Genomic DNA, 26,260 nt, shown 5'->3' with positions numbered 1-26,260 from the left:
ATGGTGGAGTAGTCTAAGAAGACAGAGGGGTAAATGATGTCCTCTCTATGTAGAGACTCGAGACTCGGGGGAAATTGACATCCTGCCAGGTAAGAGGAGGCACTGGTCAATACATATTGTCATCTGCTTCAAATTTATCATCTACACAGATGCACTGTCATGTCATGTCTCACTTGTACTCTGGTAAATAGGGCAAAGTCATCAATAACAAGAAAGTAGTGTTAATAGCATTTGTTTAAGCTTTGTTTATAAAGCTTAACCACTTTCAAACTGGTGTCCCTAGTTTGTGCATGTGATTATAGGCACTTTCAAAACAATTCACAATTGTTTTTCTAACATTGGCAATAGCAAAAATAGCAGATCTACAAGCTCACAACACTGGGATTCTACAGCGAAATTCCATACAGTCCTCTAGGGTTGAGCAGCTACTGAGCAGTTTCACCAGAGCAATAGCCAAACGTCTAATACAGTATATTCTCATGTCATTATCAAGCCTTTATTCACTGCCTCTAAAATTCTTTGACAGTCTATATTGCTTTATTGCTATTCAATAAGTCCTTCATCCAGTCCTTCATCAATTATCAGGTTCTATACTCAAGAAAACGGTTTTGAATAATGCATATCTACATCCACTAGTCTGTTACATAATGCCAAGTGTTACCTGAAACTCGCTTTGGTATATCAAGCATGAAGCCACCTCAGCACTGCTACTTTGAAGCTGAAGTGTGCTGACATACGGTAGTAGACACAACAAAAACACCTAGATAAGACATTTTGCTGCAGATCCCATTTCACAGATTACTTTTTCTTTACTAGCACACATTTTATCATCGCTAAAGAAACCTTGAACCTTGATTAAATTAACGCTAACCTCACTTTTGGGGCAATGAAATTATTTGTGTATAGTAAATATCATCAAAGACTCAGCTGTCTCTTCAGTCATCGCTGTGGTTTCTTTGTCTTTATTGTAATGGCTGCTACATAAAGGGCCATAATGAACCCAAACTGATGATAAAATCCCTTCTTATCTGTGTCGGTTCATTGAGCAATGGGTCTATCTAGCACAGCAGTTGTACAGTATGTGTGTCTAGGCTAGGCTTTAGCACGCAATACTGTGACGATGGCAATGGTGTGGTATTGGTTAGCCTGATTTAGGGAGGTCTGTAGCTCAAAGCGAAGTAAAAGAAAAAAGTTGGTGGTTGTTACTGGAATCCAAATCGATCCCACTGTATGCAAAGTTGCTTTCCAAATGAAAAACAAAGACTGTACTTGTGTGTTTTGTTCATTTCATGACAAGGGGAGAACAGGACTGTCCTATAGCCTCAGAATGAGGGGATCGTTGGTGAGGATCCAAGTCTGGTCACAGAGATGAAAGTGGTCGTGCTTCATCCACATGCGTCCAATTAGGGAATCTTCAGGTTATCAGCGCAGCAGCAGCATGTCTCCAATATGGCATTATTACCAAAGTACAATGCAGTTTAACTGCTGCCTCCAGTCAGGAGGGAATACAATAAGGGATCTATCAGTGTTTCTTTTTAACCAAGATTAGGACAGATGTCCCTATTAAAAGTCCATTTTAATTTGCAGGTCTAGGCTGCATTCTTGCTCAATTCCCAATAGGAGGAATTTGAGAAAATATTAGACATTTGCTGACTTTTCAGACACCATAAGCTACAGGGAATGGTGTGGGAGTGAGTGAGCTAAGAGATGCTGTAGTTTTGTGTCACAAATTACACAAAATGGAGCAACGAGTCACGCTGCTAGATACGTGATAGCCTAAACTCTTCTCCCTGCAACACACATCCAACTTTGTAATAAGGTGATCTATTTAAGCTGTGAAATGCACTTGCTCTCTCACTTGCTACTGCTCCACTGATCAACCATAGCTGCTACAATTATTGCTGTTGCTCGCCATTCCTGCATTTCATCACCCTCTCCTCCAACCCAGCATCCACCAGTAGGTTCTGATTCTAGATTTCTTCAAGGAGGGGAGGGGGTGTACTACTGACTCACTTCCTGTTCTATCATTCTCTTAAAAGGTGCATGCTTGCAGGGTGTGACCAGTTCAGAGGCTAGACACTAAAATAACTCTGTATATACACTCACAAGCCACTTTAGGCACACTTGTGCCTAACTTGTCCAACTGTTTGTTAATGCAAAAATCCTAATCAGCCAATCACATGACGATCTGCTGCAGTTCAAACTGAGCATCATAATGGGGACGCAAGGTGATTTAAGTGACTTGGCATGGATGTTGGTGCAAAATGGGCTGGTCTGAATGTTTCAGAAACTACTGATCTACTGGGATTTCCACACGCAACCATTTCTAGGGTTTACAGAGAATGGTCCGAAAAAAAGTAAAATATCCAGTGAGCGGCAGTTCTGTGGGCGAAGATGCCTTGTTGATGCAAGAAACCAGAGGAGAGGGGCTAGACTGTTCTGAACTGATAGAAAGTAGACAGTAACTCAACCACTCGTTACAGCCGAGGTATGCAGAAGAGCATCTTTTGAATGCACAACATGTTGAACCTTGAGGCAGATGGCCTACAGCGGCAGAAGACCACACCGAGTGCCACTCCTGTCAGCTAAGAACTGGAATCTGAGTCTACAATTTGCACCGGCTCACTAAAATTGGACAATAGAAGACTGTAAAAACACTGCATGGTCTGATATGTCTCAATTTCTGCTGTGACATTCGGATAGTAAGGTCAGAAGTTAGTATAACATGAAAGGATGGATCCATACCGCCGGTTCAGGCTGGTGGCGGTGGCAGTGTTGCCAGATTCTGTGAGAGAAACAAGAAACCAGGTCTAGGAAAACCAGCCCAAAAGAAGCAACTATGGGCCACATGAGCACTTAAACATATACATCAGCTATTTGAAAATAGCCGATCTACAAGCTCACAACGCGTCGCATCGCGACGCGTTGTGAGCTTGTAGATCGGCTATTTTCAAATAAAATCTTGCGGGGAAATTATAATAAGCAGATGTGGCAACCCTGGGTGGTGGTCGTCTGTGCTCATGGCCCTGTGATTGACAGACACTGATTGGCTCTTCCATGTTTTGGTTTGTGCAAAAAGCCCACCCAGCAACTTGGGGTCAGACCGGTCTGCAGAAGACACATGATAATGTGAATTCACGCGACCGGGATGGTTTACCAGGCTAGTGGTGTAATGGTGTTGTAGGGGACATATTCTTGGCACACTATATGCCACGAAGAATTAAGAATCAATTCTAAAGGCAAAAGGGGGTCCAACCCGGTACAAGTTACTATTTACTATATATATCAAACCAGGTGCAGGAACAAAGGTACAGAACAGAGTGGATGGAAATAATCAACTCTGCATTCCTCTAGACATGTATGAAGGGATTGATGCCAAAGCCCTGTATATATCCATAGTTACCTCATGTTCATCACTCAATAGATATACTAATATATTTATGAATAAACTAATATAGCCTATATATATGTGTGTGTATATATATATATATATATATATATAGAGAGAGAGAGAGAGAGAGTGAGAGAGAGAGAGACACGCACGCACGCACGCACGCACGCACGCACGCACGCACGCACGCACGCACGCACGCACGCACACACACACACACACACACACACACACACACACACACACACACACACACACACACACACACACACACACACAGTGTATATTACAGAGAGAGGAATCACAGATAAAAACACAGAACTTTGGTCATGCCAGCATTGAGAGTCAATGTCACATTTTTCACACAGTGGACTGGACAACTGGATACTTGAGAATGTAACTTCTCATTAGAATGCTAAACAATATTCAAGAGGTATACAGTGAATCAGATTAACTACATCTTGAGAATGAGACTCTGATGGTGGTCTGGGTCACTGCATGTTTACCAGACCATACCAGTCTCTCTGAGAGAAAGATTCACGCACGCACGCACGCACGCACGCACGCACGCACGCACGCACACACACACACACACACACACACACACACACACACACACACACACACACACACACACACACACAGCGGGGGGTGGGGGGTGGACTCATTCTACTTAGCAGATAGCACCTGTCTGTCCCCGTTGAACCGAGAGTGGAGGTTAAATGTTTGTGTCATGACTGGCTCCATGGGCTGTGTGGCACAGGAAGGTTATCAGACAGACAGGTGGCTCCGGCCTCTATAGCAGTGGTTCTCAAAGTTGATTCCATGGACACTCTGGGTTGCTTTAGGGGGGTCTAAATTGACCCATACAAGTCCGTAACTCTGACAGTATACAAATGGTTGAGTTAAGGGGAGACCTTGAAATTTGAAGGGTTGAAGAACCATTGCCTGCCATTTACAGCACACAATTAATTTATTTTATACAAATGGAACAGTATACAAATGGAACCAAATTTGGTTCCATTTGTATACTGTGAGAGTTAAGGGGAGACCTTGAAATTTTAAGGTTTGAAGAACCACTGCCTGCCATTTACAGCACACAATTAATTTATTTTTCCACTGCTATTTTCTGCTCACAACATTTCCAAATTCATCTTTTAGAAATAAACCTTGCAGGTGTCCTCCCTTAGTCCTCCATCAACCTTGATGGGGCTTGTTGTTGTGTGTTTACTATTGTTGGTCATTTAGGTCGCATGGTTTGTGAAATGGAAGGGGCGTGTGTTTGATCGACAGGGCGTGGATTGTCACCCAGACGGAAAGGGGTGTGTCTGCTCAGGACTTCCCACGACAGACGTCGATGCCAAGGGAGAGAAGGCACCAGCGTTGCCATGTCCGCTTATTATAAGCGACTTTGGGCTTGTCTTTCTGAAAAGTTTCTTGTACATATTGGTGGTAGTTTCGGGTTGCGTTTGGGCTTGTTTCTAAAGTGTAGTTGCTTATTTGGGCTTGTTTCAGAACCACTGGTTTAAAAAAAAAAAAAAAAAAAAATATATATATATATATATATATATATATATATTTTTAAACCAGTGGTTCTCAAATATTTCCATGAATCCTTACTTTCCTTCAAAACAGCTCTAAAAGAGGACTTACAGGTGGCTGCAATTCGGAACTGGCCCCAGTAAAAAGTCCACGTCTGTCACCAGAAATCCCCTCCAAACTGTTTACTGTACATATTTTTTATTTTTTATTACTTCTGGTTTATATGATGTTTTTGCATAGTATTGTATATTTGTCTGTCATTAAATGTTTGATGAATTGATACACAATACACATGGACACCAATGGAAACAAGCTATAGTGCTTTCTTGGGTTTTAATCCTTTTAGCAGACCTTGTATAGAACTGTAGTAGTCTACTTTGTGCTTTTTCCCCCGCAAATTGTTAATAAAGTATTCAATCAATCAATCAATCAATCAATCAATCAATCAATTAATTCCAAATTAATATGTATGTGTCCCTAAACCCCATCTGAAAATGTTTTGTGCCAGGGAGCCCCACATACTAGATTTGTGTTGTTAGAATGTTTACAAAAAATAATATTTCAAATATTCCACATTTTATTACAAGAGTTTTTGAAAATAGCCGATCTACAAGCTCACAACGCGTCGCATCGCAACACATTGTGAGCTTGTAGATCGGCTATTTTCAAATAGCCGACGCTTTTAAAGTGCTCATGTTGTGGCCTAAGTTGCTTCTTTTGGGCTTGTTTTCCTAGACCTGGTTGCTTATATCTCTCACAAAACCTGGCAACACTGCACGGGAGCGCACAAGTACCCCTCCCTCCCTCGGAGCGCACGCACCAGAATTGACCGCCGGGGGACATAAACTCACTCACACAACAATATATTCTGAGTAACGGCGAACCTGATATGATGAGACTTATTTGATTTTTTCTTTTCTTTTTTACTCCCTTTTTTGAGGAGTTTCAAGACAGGTAAAAACAAGTAACATTTTTGAAGATTTGCTTATAAATATGAGTGGATATTTAAAGCGCAGTGGGCACGTTTTGTGCCACTTGACGCCGTGGCAAGAGCACGGCGAATTCATCATCCACAATGTGAACAACTTTTAAAAATCAATAAGTTTGGAATATATTTTTTTTGGATGATAAGGCTATGCTTCCTAGCGTTGTGTCCTCTAGGCTCAGGGATAGCGACTAATGGGATGTAGTAATAAATGGAGAGCTGGGTTCAACTTTGGACACCTGAAGGTGCAGTCCAGGCTGTCGTTCTTCTTTACCATGATCATCCTCTTCATGTACCTATTCTACTGCCTCACGGGATACTGCGACTCTCTGCCTAGACCCATATATGAGCAGCAAAGCAACTTTCTCAAGAGGATCCTCACAAATGATGGACAAGAAGAGGCATCACAACAGCGTGTGTCGACACGCGCATCGCAGCAGCCCGACGCGCACAAGGACGTTGGCCGGGAGCAGCTCTCGGACTTTTTGGACAATTCAGACAGTGATTCGACGAACGAACTGCTGCAGCCGGTTCCGGTGGGTGCCAACAACAACATCTCTATAGCGAACAACTTCGGGGGTAAAAAGTTTCCCCAGGCGATCATCATCGGGGTGAAGAAAGGAGGCACCAGAGCGCTGCTGGAGTTCCTGCGCATCCATCCGGATGTGAGAGCCGTGGGCGCAGAGCCGCACTTCTTCGACCGCTTCTACGACAAGGGCCTGGAGTGGTACAGGTGAGGAGGATATATAGGCTACCTGGGTTTTATTTTAATGTTGTGTAAAAAATGTTAAGGACCCCTAGCTGAGAGAGAGATTAAGCAAGCAGGGACGTTAGCCCCCCACTACATATTGTTTAAAATTGTGTCGCAGATTAAACTTTTTCATATAGATTTCATAGCTTCATAGACTTGTTTGGCAGCAGTATCATGTTGGATTCATGTTAATGTGTGTTTCAGACATTTAACAACTTAACCCCATCAAACGAATATAGCCGATCTACAAGATCACAATGCAGTGTGTGGCGTTGTGAGCTTGTAGATCTGCTATTTTTGTGAGGAGGAGGTGAGGAGAAGTTTTTTTTGTATGTAGTGTAAAACAGTGGTTCTCAAACATGTTCATGTCTAGGACCCCTAAATTGATATATATTATATTTGGTCGCGGACCCCTATCTGAAAATCTTTTGTGTCAGGGACCTGGCCCCAGAAGAGAAGATTTATGTAAAAGAAATTCAAAATGATTCAAAATGTTCCAAACATTTTTTATATTTTTCGATATTATTCAAAAACCAATGGTTTTACACAATATTTGATATAGCCGCTAAATTATTTATCAAGTGTTATTTCAACCAGACTCATATATGCGTTCCACAAATTTGACCACAAGCGTGTATAGTTTTACTGTGACAAATTAAAAGAAAAATCTGAATAAAATAGTGGAGAAACATGCTGCATAGATCTGCTTCCATACAGGTGGACTGCATGATGCAATTAAGCAATTCATATAATAAAAACTATCATACTCTGGCATACAGTATAATGTTGAGCAAGTCCAGTTGACATCATTGGATCAAGATGGTAAGAGCACAATATCTAAGTGAATGTGAAAAATGGCAAATTGTTGGTGCATGAATGGCAGGAGCTTCAGTCACAAAGACTGCTTAACTGGCCAGTGTTTCAACAGGAATCGTGTCATCTGCATTTGGGAAAGACATAATTAAATACGGTTGGAAATTGTGGTATGAAAGAACACACTCAATGACTGTGATGCTTGTGTATTAGTAAGGAAAAACAGAAGAGCAACTCCTCCTCAGATGACTGAGAATGTCAATGCTGGACATGATTAGACTGTGTCTGCAAGAACGGTTTATAGACAACTACATTGAGGGATGTTAGATAGGGTCGTTGTGCATCAAGCCCAAATGCAAATGCACAGTTGAGAGTTCACTGGTGCAAAAACCATAGGCACTGTACAGAGATGTGGAAAAAGTGATATGGTCAGATGAGTCACCCTTCACCGTATTCTCAACAAGTGGGTGAGTTCATGTGTGGCATAAGAAAATGGGACAGGCCTGAATGCTTGACCCCTACAGTGAGGGGATTTAGTGCACTGTTATGCTGTGGGTGGGTGGGAGGGGGGGGGGCATGGTCTGGGTCCACTTGTCCCCTTCAGGGTAGGGTCACTGTAAATCAATACAAAGTTAATCTTAGTGATCACATTTATCCTATGATGAAACACTTCTATCCTGATGGGAGTGGTCTCTTCCAGAATAATGCACATCCATCATTTTCATATTTCATGAATATGAAAATGACGTGAATCATATGCTATCACCAGATCTCAACCCAATTGAACTGAATTGGGCCATTTTTGGAGGGAATGTTAGACAGCGCTCTCCATTATCATAAAATACCAAACGAGGGACTATCTTTTGTTGGAATGGCATTCCATCCTTCCACTAGAGTTTGAATATATGTCAAGGCGAAATGTGAAATGAAGGTGTTCTGGTGGCTCATGATGGCCCAACACCTTACTAAGATACATTGTTATGTTATTCCTTTAATGTGTCACCCGTTTATATGCTATCCCAATCCTGGTGTGCACAATTCCTATGCGCTCTTCTCCTCTCCACAACTCATCAATATCCCCTGACACCAATAATGAGTGCCACAGAGGTAGAGGGGTATTCAGTCTGCTGCCAATAAAATGCTGTTTATTGAGCTGACACACTCCTTCCCTAAGTGTCCATGTGGGTCCCCAGGGGACTTGCTCCCTTCCTCCCCTGATCGCAGAGAGATGTGCATGTGTGAATGTGTGTGTGCGTATGCGTGCGATGAGGGATGCACGAGTGTGAAATGACTGATCAACGAGTTGGTCAGGCTTTTGGCAGAGGATTAGGATGAGGGTGAGTGAGGAATGTGGTTGTAGGAGGGTGATAGAGGTAGGGAGAGAGCAAAACAAAGGAGGGAAGAAGAAGGGAGAGAGACATAATAAGAGAAAGAGGGGCATGAAGGGGTATGTCAGAGAAAAGACGGGTTATCTGGGACAGTGATGGAGAGAGACTCCGAGAAACAGGGACAGGGAGAGATCAATACAGCCTGTTAATGATGAGTCCACTATGCAGCTCAGGTGTCACACGAACAGCAGTCCTCGACTCCATCAAACCCCAAAGCCTGTGGGTGTGCACAAGCATACATTGGTTCCCTCTCTTTATATAGGTGGAGATCATGTTTTCGCCCCATCCGTCCATGTGTCCGTATGTCCCTCTGTGTACAGCTAATCTCGGACACCCTGTGGGAAAAGGAAAATCCTCCACCCCCAATTTTTCAAATGTCTCAGGTGACGCTATAACATTTTGATACAATCAAAACAATATTTTCATTGGACCATGACAAACTCCCTATAGGCCATGCCCATTTCTGCTAAATAGATTTTCAAAACAAACGTTTTGCAGCTACTCTTAGTCCTTTGTCCAAAACTCACAGAAATTGGCACAGATTATCTTTGGAGTCATCTGATAAACATGTATTATTCAGATGTTTCATATTCCATTCCGATTGGCTACAATTGCGGGAGGGGCCAAAAATCATGCTATTCCACCCCAGGTTCCTCGCACCTTGACGGCCTGGTGGAGATATTTCTGGTGGAGATATTCCCTCAGAGGAGCCCACTTTTCTAGTTGTTATTACTGTGATTGTTTTTGTTGTTGTTTTGAGATGAACGGTTTCCTCTCTTGGTGGGGAAAACGTTCCTCACGTAGAAAGTAGGACTTTTCTTGTAAAACTAAAGTCAATCATTGACTTTGGGACATCCAGATGGTGTAAAGGTAAAACAGACTTAAAGGTAAAACACTCGCCCTCCACTACAAAGGCTCAGGTTCGATTCCCCAATGAACACAAATGGTCTGACTGGTTCAGGGGCAGAGAGGTCCGTTCAGCTGGGAGGGGAACTGCGGAAGATTAAGCAAACATCTGCGAGCGTTATGCTCTCCCTGTGGAACTCCTAACTGTCAGGTGAGGAGAAGCGGTTGGTTGTGTACCGGAGGAGACGTGGCTCTCTACTTCCTCCCCGGGACAACAGCATGGGGTTGGCAGTGACAGGGACCAGAGTGGAGAATTGGCAATGACTAAACTGGGGAGAAGATGAAAACAACTCAAACTTAAAGTCAGTGCCTCATTACTGTGCAGTGGCCATATTGCATTCTCCAATAAATAGAGGAGACAAATCAGAGAGGGTAATAATGGTGCAGGTCCTGTAGCCATTAGTTATCCCTCTCCAAGCTCTCTGTGATACAGTAGCTCTCTATTGAGCAGCGCAGTCAAAAGCTGCATAGTTGACATTTATGCTGTTTTTTAATACTTGCTGCTGATAGGACATTTGACCTTACCCTGTAGTCTTTTGATGTAGATGTGATATACATAGGTTTCTCTCTCTCCCCCTCCCTTCGGTCTCTCTGCCCGCTCCCCATCTCTCATAAAGGCCTAATGAAATGTGTGTTTTGTTCTGTCTTAATCTGCTGACAGCCCGTGTCAACGCTGCGTGGATTGGATCAGAGTAACGACAGGTCAGGCATTAAAGTGGACAGCTCAGGGACATGTAAAAGGGCCGAGAGGGATTAGAGCCCATGCCATGGTTAAATAAGGCCTTATGAAGTGTTGGCCGGGGCACAGGAGTTTATTTTCTCCCCCCCGAGTGCTATGATGCGCAGGCCAGTGGTTCTCCTTCCTTGGTGGTGTTATGGTTTGTTGGAGGAGAGCGCTCTGTAGTTCACTGGCGTATGGACAAGCAGTATAACGACAGTTATAGACAGTTTTATGGCGTAGCGCTGAAGACGCCAGCCGTCTAGAACAGGGTTAGTCTGTATCTCTGTCTTTATGTCCCTACAAAAGTAGACCAATCACAGGGCAGCTAGCTCTGCCACGTGCATACAGGGAACCACAAAGCTCAGCTGACACTGCTACAGCAATCACAGCTCAGTAAAATAAATTCAGCATCATTGGTGTCACCAAGATATTATTTTAAAGATATAATGTATATCACTGTAGCCCAATGTAAAAGGATGAATGAAAGCAAATCTCCCACTACAGTAAGACTGAAGACTGATTTTTTAAATTGCCATTTTAAAACATAGGCTATTGGGAATTCAAGACAGTTTATCTAGCTAGCTGTCCTTTTCAATTTCACAGGGAAGCCACACCATTAGTAGACTCTGTGGCTTGTTCTATGAGTGCTCCAAATATGACTTTGTTCGTTCTGTGCTCCCCTCTTATCTCCAATTACGTTCTTTTTCTTCTCTTTTCACTTGCCTTTTCATTCCCCTCTACCTCACCTTCCCTCCCCTGTCCTTTCTGCACATACAGTACAGTACATACTGTATGTAGTTACTAAAATATTATTCATTTAACGTAATTACACGTTAAGTACGCAGTAATTCACATATATCAATTTGAAACGGGACCTCGCTATGAGAAGCCAACAAAAATCATACGAGACTGGACTGGAAAGTATCACTTAAACATTCATCCCCTTGACAGAGCTCTTCATTTCAAAGCAGTCTCCATGTCTTTGAGCTTGGAAAGAGCCTTGGCCCTCTGTCTTCAGCTGGTAACCAAGTAAAACACATGGACATGCTTAAAGGAAGCATTTGGCAAATTGTTTTAGAAAAAATGCTTATATGTGGAAAAGTCTTGGCTTTGCCATCCACTGGAAACCATTCTGTGGTTGTATGGTGGAGAGCGAGCATTTAGACAGGCAATAGTGTGTGTGTGGCGTGTGTCCATACTGTATATGTGTGTTTCTGTACACGCAAAGTCATATGAATGCACGTGTGTTTGTGCGTGCGTGTGCGTGTGCGTGTGCGTGTGCGCGTGTGCGTGTGTGTGTGTGTGTGTGTGCGTGCGTGTGCATGCACATGGGTGTTTCAGGTATATCTGATCATTCAAGCTCTACCAAGCTTTCTCTGCATCTTCCCGTTGAACCGCTTCTACACCTTTCCTTGACACCATAAATATTCCACAGATATAAATGTCATTTCCCATATCGATCAGCTAAAATAGGTTCTCTCTATTGATTGCTTGTTCTCTGCCTTTATCAGGCCGTTGCAGCAGAAGTTAATTAACTCTGAATATTCAATCTTGTTGACATGGTGCTGTTACTGCCTTAGTGCCTTCCACCCATGACATTGATGCCCCACACTCCCCATGCGGCTCTAATGGATTTATGGGCTCAGTCAGGTCTTTAAAATAATGTAATGTACAGCCATTAGAGATCTTTTTTTATTTATTCTTACATTTCTCTCTTCTCATAGCCTCCATCCCAATCAACCTATGGTTGCATAGTTCAGTAGAGTGCTGAACACAGTACGTAGACAGGAATGTCCAGCTTTTATTTCCTGCTCAGCTTTTCTGCCAATCATCAGAGGGAATTCTCTTGGATGCACATTTAGGACTCTGTTCAATGTTAGTTTTTCTTTCTTTCTTTCTTTCTTTTTTGGCCCAACGAAAAGGTTTTTGGAAAAGAGCAACCTTTGGAATGGCCTTTGGAAAAATGGAAATGATCAAATGTATAGAATTTGAGTGAATCAAAGAGGGCTTTGTATGGTGTACACTAGAGTCCAGTGGATTTTCCAGTCTTTGTATAGCTGCATCATTGACTTTGTTCAATGACACAAACAGCAATAACTACCAAGTATGTCTGCCAAAAGCAATCTGCATCAACATGGCATTTAAGGTACTGCTATTTACATGTAAAGGGATTTTGGTTAAAACTGATACTGATATGGAAACTAAGCTGAAAATACTACATGAACATAATCAAACATGACTTGACTGATGAATTGGTTTGGGATAGATATGGATTTTTACTCCACAGAAAACAGGCGCGATCCAACTCAGTCATCTATATTTTGACAGCTCATCATTGAAAGACCTTTCCCCCTCACAGCACAACATGTCTTATCCAATCAGATCACAGCTAATTAAATTTTATGGAATATTAAGCCAGGCTAGAGTTGTGAAATAACAAGAGTGGTGGCATATAAAACCTCACCACAATCCTATCACAGATACTTCAGGTGCTATAGAAAGAGAAACACTTGTGCACGCCCGCACACACGCCCACACACGAGCACACCTACCTACACACACACACACACACACACACACACACACACACAGACACAGACACAGACACAGACACAGACACGCGCACGCGCACACGCACACGCACGCGCGCGCGCGCACGCACGCACGCACGCACGCACGCACGCACAGTCAAATGACATGTTTTACCGCACGCATTCCAGAATGAATATAATGAATATTGTTACTTTCACTATTAAATAAGTAGGAGTGAATTAAAGCAATTTTCAAATTTAGTGTATTGTGAATTAAAGTCAAATACTGAGACCTTCAGTCTAAAGCAGTACACGGTAAAATCATCAGTGTTAATTTATTTGAGAGAGAGTAAAAAATAAATGAACACTGAGGATTTTACTGTGTACTGTTTAACTTTAACACACCACTTCAATCGAGCCACATGCACACAGTTTACCATTTTCACAAGCCTGTCTGGAGAGCCTGGTAATCATTGACTGTGTGTGTGTGTGAGTGTGTGTGTGTGTGTGTGTGTGTGTGTGTGTGTGTGTGTGTTTGCACTTACTGTACAGTACATACTGTATGTGGGTGCGTGTGTGTGTGTGTGTGTGTGTGTGTGTGTGTGTGTGTGTGTGTGTGTGTGTGTGTGTGTGTGTGTGTGTGTGTGTGTGTGTGTGTGTGTGTGTGTGTGTGCGCATGTGTGTGTGTGTGTGTGCGCGCGTGCGGGTGGGTGGGTGGGTGGGTGGGTTGGTGTGTGTGTGTGTGTGTGCATGTTTGCACCTCCATCTGCCAATGTGCTGCTGTCTCAGCTGCAGACCCCACTGCTGTCCTTCTCTGTTTAATGTCTGACCGAACGGGTGAGAGGTTGAGAGAGGATGCGAGGCCAAGAGGAGAGAGAGAGAGAGAGAGAGAGAGAGAGCGCGTGAGAAGCTCTGCTCACCCAGGGGGATTCACTCAGAGGAACACACCTTTCTTTGTCCATCAGAAATTTAGAGGAATTGGTTAATTTGTGCGCACGGTCTGAGTGGGGGGGGGGGGGGGGGGTGACGGCTGTGCTCATTTTGTGAGGAAATGAGATTAATTAAGCCTCAATGAGAAGAGCTGGGGAGGGAGGAGGCAACTGCTCAAGTCGAGGGCGAGCACAGCTTCAAACATAAACAATGATGGGAAAACTCTGAAAACCAATACCATCGCCCGGCAGTATCCTGTCAAGAACTATTAATCTCTCCCGTCTTCTTCTATTCCCTCGCTTTTCCTTTTTTAAATTTCAATTTACGCAATTTCCTTTAACATTATTTTGTCGTATTTTCCTAAACAGTGTTTCTGTTTATTTTCTCAGCTAACCAGTTCAGCTGTCTTACTCATGGTCATCCCTATTTAATTTCTTGTTTATCTCTTTTATTTCCGCTGAGGTGAGACGTAATTTGTTTACGTACTGTCGTATATTGGTCCATTGATCAGACAGGAAAAACACTATTCCATAACTATTCCCTAAGTGCAAGAAGAACAAGGATCCAGTTCGAAAAGAGGGTTTGTCCACAGAAATGCTTTTATTTCCACAGACGTTGACACCTGCATTGCCAATCACAGAGTGTACCTGAATCACTAAAACATTGTACTTTATACAGACAGACATTTGACTTAGGACCATCCTACTATCTCTTTCTTGACCACTCACAAACTGATTTCCAGGAACAAAAGATTTCTTGGGGTGGACCTTCTCAGTCACATAATGGATTACAATCTGTCTTGGTTTTAACACATAACATGTATCTATCAAACTGTACTTTTACACAAGCTCATATTATGAAATCATTGTTTATCATCTTATTACCTTCAATATAAGCCCACACATGTATGTATTCAACCTTGTATGAATGAGTTAAAAAAGAGATGATTTAAGAGGATTTGACATTTTCCTTAGATTCAAGAAGAAAAGTTTACATGCAACTATAACTGATTTCTTCCACAACCACATTTGTTCACACTTGTGTACTTACAACAAAATAAGCTTTTACCTAGAGATAAGAATAATACAGTATGACTTCAATCTGAGTCTGCATGACTTTACCACAGGTTTTTTGAAGAGAGAGAGACAGATGCATTTCACCTCTGCCATCACCCTTGCATAAAGACAATAGTATTGAAATCAGCCTCTTGGTCACAAAGAACTTGGCTCTGTGATTTGTTTTGAGTTCACACTCAAGACCTGGGATCTCCTGTTCAAGGACAAAAGGCAGGATCTTCAGGGTGTGACTAATTTAAATCAAAATGCAAACTCAAACCTTGCTTTCTCAGCCTCATCTCCAAAAGGTCACAGCTTTCACCTGAAAATCTCATACTGTTATTAACTAATAATACATTATATAGTTCTGGATATACCATAGTACGTCTTTATCTCACAGCCCATTTTGTCATTGTGTTGTGTTTAATAACCAAATGTTACCACACAGCTTTTATCTTTTACAGTATCACTGAGAAAATCAACTGGACTGAACTGACATCTCTGTCTGTTAAGTCCACACTGAAGAGTCTAGTGGATCGTGCTATATAGCAGACCACACCATGGACCACTTCCAACCATAAAGTCTGCTTCCAGCAGCACTGATTTCCTCTCTCTGTGCTTAAGACACTGTTAACAATGAGCTAAAAAACCACAAGGAGTGGCTGACGGTAACCGGCTCAGGAAGTGGGTTTTCATGATAGGACAGTATCGAGTGTTGTCATTGGTCGAGACTTGGGGCGTTGCCAGACGAGAAGAGCTTCCAAGTCCATGTTGAGACGATTACAGTGTTTTCTGAGGTGTGTGTGTGTGCGTGTGTAAGCACGCGCGCACACACGCATCTGAGAGTGCGTTATTTAGAAAAGATGTTTAATTACTGGAAATGTGGGTGTTTTCTTTTCCCGTCTCTGCGATGAGGCTAAACGATACAGTATGGGATGTCTTGGGTTTGATCTTTAACTGGACTGAAGGCAAAAATGGATAACTGCACATCAGAGGAAAGAAAAACAGCTCTTTACAGTATAAAGTTCACCCACCCCCCCAAAAAAGGAAATAGAACACCTTGTCAAAAGTACAACGTGTAAAATATTAATCTGAAACAGCATAATGCGTGAAATGACTTTACCCAAAGACCCAATTTGTGAGGCCTTTACCGCTTGAGATGAATTTGAACTGAGCCAAATTTCAAGAGACTGCCTGGCAAACTTACACTCCTGAACCCCCCCCCAATCTGAACGACCTCATTAGGCAGCTATGAGGAGGAAGTCGTGACATCACCGGGGTCAGGCTGAGGCAGAAGGAAGGAAGTGACCCCCCCCCCATGCAATCTGTCCATCTCGCCACCCCGTCCCCAACTATCTGCCCATCCTGTAGTCAGGAGATCAGATGATGGCAGGGTGTGGGCTAAGGACCCTGGTTACCCCTAGAGATAAATCTACACAAGTAGCTCCACTGTGGTCCCGGCAGGAACTCAGCGTGAGATTTTCCCATTTGATAAGGCGATGAGGATAAGGATAATTAGCATGAGTACACATGCGCGTATGTATGTACATACTCTCATTCTGTCTCTGTCTCTCTCTCTCTCTCTCTCTCTCTCTCTCTCTCTCTCTCTCTCTCTCTCATACACTCCCACATGCATAATACATATCTCTGTCAAATAACAGCAACGCCCACGTGTGCACTTGCATACATACGCTTTGCTCTGCGTCTGAGGTTTCTGTCACTGTAAGACGAATAGAGTTGGACCATATTTTCTGCACTTCCTCTCTTCATTCACCAGTCGTTTTGCTTTAGCTGGAATGGCTTTAGACAATCTAGAAATACATTATGTTCATATGCACGCACATGTACACATGAATGAACACACACACACACGCACGCAGCCACGCACGCACGCACACACGCGGGGGCGTGGATCTCCCTCTGCCATTAAGTGGTTCCTGGTTTGTCAGAGGAAACTTTGACTGACCACTTCTCACTCACTCAGACCTGCACCCAGGCACTCCAATAGGTCCTCTGATGTCTCTATTAACTGCCCCGGGTCCGTTTTCCCCTCTGCTAGACACATTCTTTCAGCCCTTTCCTACCGACCTACCCCAGTGATGTAAACCTTCTCAATGAAAATACCTCTCACCACTCTGGTGTGTGGGAGCCAGCCACACAGTAACCTTCAGGCCATGCGCGTCGTACGCCACACACACACACACACGCACACACGCACACGCACACGCACACGCACACGCACACACACACACACACACACACACACACACACACACACACACACACACACACACACACACACACACACACACACGCACACGCATGCGTGAACATATACAGTCAGCCACAGAGCATACTACACATACTAGTACATGAACGCACGCGCTTGCATAGATGCCTACTGCACTGCTTCCTTCTTATTGAGCCGCTTGTAGTGTTCGCTGTCTTCTAATCACTCCCTCGAAGCGCTTCAGGCCTCTATTTACTGTCAGTAATGACAAGCCTCTCTCTCCACTCAGTACTGTCGTCACCAGTTAGTTAGGATTTGACTGGGACGAGACAGACACAGCTTAAGTCCAGCAGATCAACAGATGTATGTTACTAGTGGTCAAGTGTAGAGTTTGGTGGGTTTGCGGTTATTTTGATGTCTCAACTATTTAGTGTGCATAGTTACAGTACATCATATGCATTGACCTAATCGCAATGCTGTAGATTTGAAGCATACTGTATTGTCGCTGTCAGATGGAAACAAGAACCTGTCCCAAACAAGAACCTGTGTGCCAATGAATCCAGTGTAGTTATTATTTAGTAACAGGCTCTTGTTAATACTTTTCAGTGGTTAAATATTTATAAAACCCACGTACAGACTTTCAACCTGGCATACCGAAAATAGTGGAAATAGCAGATCTACAAGCTTGTGAACTATTAGATCATCTATCTTCACTACATTTGTGCTACACTTTAATACGATTAAGAAAATAGGGCATTCATTTTTTAAGGAAAAAAAAGAAAGATACAAGGCTTCTGCCTGACAGCGACAATGTTGTCTTTTGATACTGTACTAGCTATGCTATTACAAATAAAAATGAGGTCTGTTTCATTTTATCATGAAAATAAATGAAAGCGGGGATGAAGAGCGCAATGAGAAGGAAAAAACATCTGATATTGGAAGAAAAAGTAAGAGGGAACAGAAACCAAACAATAGTTTTTTATATATATCATTTCTTATATACTGTATATTTTGGTTTGTTTTGCAACACAAATGAGTTAAATAACGTATGGCATGCCAGCAAAGCACAGTGAAGTTAGAAATTTAAAATTTAAAAGAGAGAGATATCCACAGAATATGACTTCACATGACCCCCTCCCACTTCCAGTGATCTCTGGTGGTCTCACCCTGTGAATCATAACCATCTGCTCTGACCTTCAGGGTGGAAGAGACCATATCCTCCCAGCAAGGGGGGTTTGGGTTGGGTTGGGTCGGTGGGGGGGGGGGGGGGGTGGTTTGTCCTGGGGCACGGAATAATCTTACATATAGAGTCTGTATGGATCACGGCACTGAGACCTGGGGGACACTTCCTTCCTATAACCTAGAAGAAACACTTCTCTCATCTTCTCCATAGCTCATATTTGTGCTCGCACACACAAGTGTGCAGAAAATGCGCAAACATGAATGGATACACCCACACATACACGCACACACACTTCATTGCTCCCAGATGTGCGTCCACCCTGTGCTGTCAGTAGTCATGTTTTTTGCATATATGTGTGTGTGTGTGTGTGTGTGTGTGTGTGTGTGTGTGTGTGTGTGTGTGTGTGTGTGTGTGTGTGTGTGTGTGTGTGTGTGTGTGTGTGTGTGTGTGTGTGTGTGTGTGCGTGCGAGACAGACAGACAGACAGACAGACAGACAGACAGACAGACAGGCAGGCAGGCAGGCAGGCAGGCAGGCAGGCAGGCAGGCAGGCAGGCAGACAGACAGACAGACAGACAGACAGACAGACAGACAGACAGACAGACAGACAGACAGACAGACAGACAGACAGAGACAGAGTGAGAGAGATGGTCGTATAAACAGAGCTGAAAGCAGCAGTTAGTTCACAGTGTGTGTGCGTGTGTGTGTGTGTGATCTAGTCTCCTCTCCTCAGTGGACCAGCGATAATAGCCACTGTGTTTACACTACCTGCAGGTGCCCTTTTTGTACTGAAACACACACACACACACACATGGTTTTTTATGGGCGAGTCCTCTCATTTACCACAGAGATGGAAAATGCTGTGTAAATATTTTTTACTTGTCTACTAATTCCACAGTTAAGTGCCGTTGTGATGTTCTGGTGATTCTAACGTATGTCGGTATATATACTAGGTGACTCATACATCCACAGAGTTGAGTCATAAACAGTAGCCTATTAGCCTCTAGTTGTTTTACCAAGACCTAATAAACCTTAGGCCACCCATACCGCCATGTACGTGTGCACGTTATGTGCGTCCGTACCGTATCTGAGAATGGTCTTCACGTGTTTTCTGTGCGCGGCTGATAAACGCACATCTGCGCAATTTCAAGTCCTCCACATTCCTGTGCCAGCTGCTAACGCTAAAGGTGTGATGAAAACAAACACAGGGTCGCTAGGGTTTTGCCAGCCTTTCTTCTGGAGGCTTTGCAGGGGCCAGTGTTGTTGGCTTCACACCCACAGCCACACGCAAGCAGGCACGCACACATACGAACACGCGCGCGCGCGCACACACGCACGCACGCACGCACGCACGCACGCACGCACGCACGCACGCACGCACGCACGCACGCACGCACACACATACACACACACACACACACACACACACACACACACACACACACACACACCAATGGCATCAGATAAGAAGAACAAACAGTTGGTTTTAACAGTGTCTTTCATCTTATGAGAGAAGATAGATTTCCATCAGGTTTTTGATTCCTGTGTTCAGGTTAAAAGCAAGGGGTGGGCAGGGGGGGCTCCTGTCTTGTTTTCTTTCTGTTCTCTTCTCACTCAGGTGGACAACACTCTAGCGTTGTCTCCCCTGTTTCTTTCTCCAAGCGTGCTCCCTCGTTTCTCCATCACATCGTCCCTTTTTTTCTCCTCCACACCTCTATGCCTGCATGTCTCTCCCCTCTCTTCTTCTTCCCTTCCCTCTGTCTTGACCAGTGGTGGAAAAAGTACTGAAAATGCTTTACTTAAGTAAAAGTACCAATACTGCAATGTAGAAATGCTCTGTTACAAGTAAAAGACCTTAATTCAAAATGTACTTGAGTAAAAGTACAAAAGTATTGGCATCAAAATGTAATTAAAGTACCAAAAGTAAAAGTACTAAAATATTTGAAAATAGCAGATCTACAAGCTCACAACGATTTCAAATAGCCTATGTATAAAATAGGGCTGAAGTGTTCAATGTATGTTTCATAATATAATAATTTATATCTGACAAGTAACTAGTAACTAAAGTTTTCAAATAATTGTAGTGGAGTAAAAGTACAATATTTGCCTCTGAGATGTAGTGGAGTAGAAGTAAAAGTATCGGCAATTGGAAATAGTCAAGTAAAGTACAAATACCTCAAAATTGTACTTAAGTAAATGTACCTAGTTACTTTCCACCACTGGTCTTGACCCCACCCTCCACTCAACCCCACGCTCCACTCTACCTCCTCTCTCTCTCTCTCTCTCTCTCTCTCTCTCTCTCTCGCTCTAGCAGTGTGTGGCCTGCTCCTGGGCCCTGTGTTGTAGCCAGGCAGCTCTGTGATTACAGGCCAGCATTCCAGAATGTAAACACGATGTCAATGGAAGGCCGAAACGGCCCAGCACGGGACAGCATGGCTTCCATTAGACTGATTGGGCTAAATTAAACATCCACAGTGTCACACACACACACACACACACACACACACACACACACACACACACACACACACACACACACACACACAGCAAGAGCAAGCCCCATGGTGCAATTACTAGAAAGCATAAAACATTGTTCAGCAAGTGCAAGAAAAAACTAAACAGGATGTTGTGTCCCAATATAAAGCCAACTCTACACTGTTAAAAAGTAGGCTAGGAATGAAGTACGATCAGGCACCTGAGAAAAATAATGTCTCTGCACCATGAGTAGGAGAGAACTATTACACGGTTATAGTGTTTTTAATGAATACAAGTTATTAGACCAATCTGTATGGCAGAGTATATTAATACAATATACTTAACACAACTGCGGTGGTTGCTGTTGCTCTCCCTACTCTTCTATTAACCCATTAAGACCTGAGGCGATTCTTACAAATGTTTACAAACAGTTTTTTGAGGAAAAATATGTATATATATATATATAATCAAGATTTTTCAAAAATAGCAGATCTACAAGCTCATAGCACGGCACTCGGTGCCGCGCTATGAGCTTGTAGATCTGCTATTTTTGAATAGCCAAAGAAATCTAAAGTGACACAGATGCGTTCCAGGTCTTAAAGGGTTTTAAGACATACTGGAGACCCTGTGATCAGGTAGGAACACTATTGATTGTGGTATGATTTGACTTCTTGCCTGAAGCTCAAAGAGTAATATCTCCCCTGCCCAGGTGGGCGTTCTGTCTTAGTTCATCAGTAGAAATTTCAGCTTCCTTGCAGGAGATCTGGGTTTGAATCCCGGGTAGGACATACATCTTATGGATTGCAGATTTAAATACAGGGGTCCTAAACTCAGGGGCCCAAATAAGAAACGTACCCTCTTGTCCTAGGATTCAGACATACCGTATATTGCTACTCATGTCTTGTGGGCGACCCGGCAGACAAAGACCCCACAACCAGTTGTTTTAAAACATTTGATGGGTTGTAGTTACTTACTCTCTTTGGCCTGTGACACTCATTGTAAAACATCATATATATATATATACATCATCCTGTTGAGACTGGCCATAGAAACAATAGCGTTTTTCATAAACTTCTCTCCCGAAGATATTTGTCTCATTTTCCCCCAAATTGTGTTTTGTTCCCCAGCCCTGTAATAGAAGTCAGAGGTCTTTTATGAACACCATAAGTTATGTTTCTGGTGTCACCCTCTTAGCTTCATGCCAGGAGACACGCCAGACTTGAAGCCGAGTGTGGTTGCGGTCGTGTATATATCTACGTGTGTATATGTGCTCATGGTTGTGTGTGTGTGTGCTCGCGCGCACATGCATGCCGCGAGAGTCCTTTCCATGCCTCTGCTACAGAGCTAAGAGCCCCATAAGCCCTGAAGTTAAAGACCAACCACGACGACTTAGGCCCAACCATTGCCACATGGCTACCGAGGGGGGGTGGTGGGGGTTTGCATGGGGGGGGGCGGCATGGAAATTACATGAGGGAACTTTTTTGAAGACTTGGAACATTCCACTGCGCTTAGATTTCGAAAACACGAAGCCAGCGTGAGATTTGAATCTGCTCTTTGTAAATTAAATGAAGAGGGGAGGGGGGGGGCATATTTTGCGTGTGTATGTGTGTTTTTTAGGCAAAAGGAAAGTTGGAGGGATATATTTCACCACTTTGTATTCCATGATGGAAGTTATTAGATTCCATTTTGGAGCTAACAGTAGCTGCGATGGAATGAAATAAATGATACGAGACAAATGGCTTTTTCGTTTCCTTCCCCGGATTTCATATAAAATGTCTTCTGGCATGCTATCAGGATTTTCTATTAGGGCTGCGGATTTAATCAGAAGAGAAATCAAAAACACAATATTAACAAATGTATATTCCAAATTGCATGAGGCTTTTTTTAATCCAATGAAAAGTGCACAAATCAGCTTCCCAAATAATTGACTGTATTAACATGCCATTTTGCTCTTATTTCTAAATCGGGGGATGGGGAACCCCCAATTATGAAACAGGGGATTGGAAACCCCCAATTATGAATCAGGGGATGGGAAACCCACTCGAATGAAATAAAATACTAAATTTGACCCATGTGTGAATATGGTATAATATATTCTGCTGAATCTCTTTATATAAATCAAGTTGCATCAAATATTTTAATGTGTCCAGTCAAGCTCACCCTTATCTATTTGTGTTCAACAACAGTTAGAGAGAAATTTTGTTTGAAAGTTCATGACAAAAGTTCCTGATAAGATGAAAGTGTTCATGGCATCATTATGATAAACTTTTCAATGTTTCAAACCAGTGTTAATTTTGACAGCAAATTTTGAATAACACACCATTTAGTGTTAATAATCTTTCTGTTGAGTGTCATCCCGTTCCTCTTAATGAACGTTGTTCTATGCACTGCCAGATCTGAATACAATGGCCAGCCTACAATTAAATGTAAGTTTATGTAAACATTGACCAGCCTTGAATCACATGCAGACGTTGCAAATGTATGCAGAAACTGTATGAAGAGTGGAAGTGGAAGGCATGGTCCAGGCTGTGATGAGCCAGTTTGGGAGTAGGCGGATGAAGGGAAATGAATTCTCTCTGTGGTTAATACAGCCTTGTGGGTTCTCCTGGTAGACATAGACGGTCCTAGATTCCCTCCCTGTCTGGTCGGGCATGACTGCTTGACCATCGCCAGCACCCAAAGTCATGTTTATGTTCCCCTTACACAGAGATTGACGCCACTAATTACAGAGCAAAAGTCAAAAAACCTTCATGGCATCATCAAAGGGTATAATCCCCCGATAACTGGAATATCAGGGGGAAATATTGCCGTCTTTATAGTATATAAATGTCCTTTTTTTAATGGTACTTTCTCTCTCTCATTCCCTTCCTCCAGGAACCTGATGCCTCGCACATTAGACGGCCAGATCACCATGGAGAAGACCCCGAGCTACTTCATCACCAAGGAGGCCCCCCGCCGCGTCTTCTCCATGAGCCGCAACACCAAGCTCATCGTGGTGGTCCGCGACCCCGTGACCCGGGCCGTGTCCGACTACACCCAGACACTGTCCAAGTCCCCGGGGCTGCCGTCCTTCCAGAGCCTGACCTTCCGCAACTCCTCCGCGGGCCTCATCGACACGTCGTGGAGCGCCGTGCGCATCGGCATCTACTCCAAGCACTTGGAGAATTGGCTGCGGTACTTCCCTCTGTCGCGCTTTCTCTTCGTCAGCGGCGAGCGGCTGGTCACGGACCCGGCGGGGGAGATGGGCCGCGTGCAGGACTTCCTGGGGCTGAAGCGCGTGGTGACGGACAAGCACTTCTACTTCAATCAGACCAAAGGCTTCCCCTGCTTGAAGAAGCCCGAAGGGAGCAGCAGGCCCCGCTGCCTGGGGAAGTCTAAGGGCAGACCCCACCCTCACATCCCCAACGACGTCCTGCTCAGGCTCAGAGACTTCTACAGGCCCTTTAATCTTAAGTTCTACCAGATGACTGGTCATGACTTTGGCTGGGACTGAAAACGCTTAATCACCTAAGCTCTTAAAGGCTGCTGGAACCACAGTTGTCCATATATCCATCTGTTCTTTCTGGAAGCCTCTGTGGAGTCCTTGTTCTACCCCAATGACGATGGAATGGAACATATACGGTGTTACCAAAGCTTTTGCTGTACAGAATATGCCTTCCTTCATGTCCTCTGGTGTATCATTTCTGAAACTAGTAGAAAGCTGTTTTGCCAAAGCTTTCCCTGCCAGAGCTTTCATTTAATAAAAAAAAGTCTACCAATCACCAATGTCTCCATGAGTGAACTGTGAGACAGCAGCTAGCTAACCAAGCTATTAGAGCTTTATGGTTGACCAGTCTTACCTCAAGTTAAAACCAAATGACAAGCCTTGAGACAGGTACGCCTTGAAAAAAAGGTGAAGCTTTGGTAAACCAAATGACATATTGGACCTGTGAGTAAGAGGCAGGGGCTCTGCTACAGGGAAGGAGCTAACGACCAGATGTTGCTGTATTATGCACAATAACACAATCAGAATCCAGGAAATTAACATGTAATGTCCATTGTTGAGATGAAATGATTTCAGTATGATGTAAGGAGTAGCTCATATCAACCTTGTTCTGTCATTAATCAGCACACAATTGTAATCACCACTTGAATACATGTCTGGATCATTCTTGTACTTTTTATGAATGGTGTTTTTCTACTTGCATAAATTGTAGTTTCTACTTAGAAAAAACAAATGGAATGAATACAGATGTAAATTTTGTCTTATACAAAACAGGCACCAGAGCAAAACAAAAATGCTGGATCATGCGCTGTAAATTTGCCATTATTTATACGTTGCCAGTGTAATGATTTTTTGAAATGACTGTATACAGGCCATATCTGTATCTGTGATTGTTTTCTACTTTGTTTGATTGATACTGAAACTTCATAAGCTGTACGTCCATTCAACTGTATATTTCTGAAATCCTAATTTATGAGATGACAAAATATTGTTGAAATGTTTTTTCTCTGACACTTTGTATTTGAATATACTGATATCCTGACTAAAGCTTTTATTCAGAAAAATGCTTTTGTTAATGAAATATTTCATTTTATGAAATCAAGTCATCAGTTATGCACGCACGCACACACATGCACACACCATTTTAAATCCTCCAAACCATAATGGAGAAGAAACGCTCTTCATATTAGGACCTTCAGTCACTATAAATGACGGTGAATCAATCAGTGGGTCCATAGTGGAGTTATGGAGGGAAGGAAGCACTGGAGATGTGGGGGGTGGAGAAGGGTAGGGTCATGTGACCCCCAGCCCCTCCAGGGCTAAATTTGAAGTTAACGCAGGGAGGACGCTTTCCTGATGTGTAAGCAATCAATTCACTGGGGTGATTGGAGACCTTTTGGGGGATGGCAAATCTTTGACCTCTTCACTCCCAGCCCTCGACCTGTGAGCCGGCTGGTCATAAACTGCTGACCGCTACCACCATATTGGTTAATGGAGCCACCCTGCGAGGGCTACACATGCAGAAGTTACATGGTCACGCGCATGCACACACGCGCATAAGTACACACACACAGACGCAAATACACAACACACACGCGCATGTTGACATGGATGAACACGCACACATGCACACGCGCACACACGCACACGCACACACACACACACACACACACACACACACACACACACACACACGCACGCTGAAATGGATGAACACGCACACATGCACACGCGCACATGCACTCGCGCACACACACACACGCGCGCACACACACACACACACACACACACACACACACACACACACACACACACACACACACACACACACACACACACACACACACACACACACACACAGAGAGAGAGAGAGAGA

General features: G+C 43.4%; 1 protein-coding gene across 1 annotated transcript; it reads left to right on the top strand.

The window, feature by feature from the left end:
• Positions 1-5,771: 5,771 nt before the first annotated feature.
• Positions 5,772-25,438, top strand: LOC311060766 (heparan sulfate glucosamine 3-O-sulfotransferase 6-like). The gene is made up of 2 exons (XM_084079091.1): positions 5,772-6,651; positions 23,775-25,438. Exons 1-2 carry the CDS (start codon positions 6,113-6,115, stop codon positions 24,391-24,393), a joined length of 1,158 nt encoding a protein of 385 aa, XP_083935217.1. The 5' UTR covers positions 5,772-6,112; the 3' UTR covers positions 24,394-25,438.
• Positions 25,439-26,260: the final 822 nt, after the last annotated feature.

The sequence above is a fragment of the Gymnoscopelus microlampas genome (genome assembly GCF_963454915.1).
Source record: "Gymnoscopelus microlampas genome assembly, chromosome: 14".
Taxonomy (NCBI): Eukaryota; Metazoa; Chordata; class Actinopteri; order Myctophiformes; family Myctophidae; genus Gymnoscopelus; species Gymnoscopelus microlampas.
Note: the sequence above shows the minus strand (reverse complement) of the source record. Positions and strands in the feature narration are given on the sequence as shown.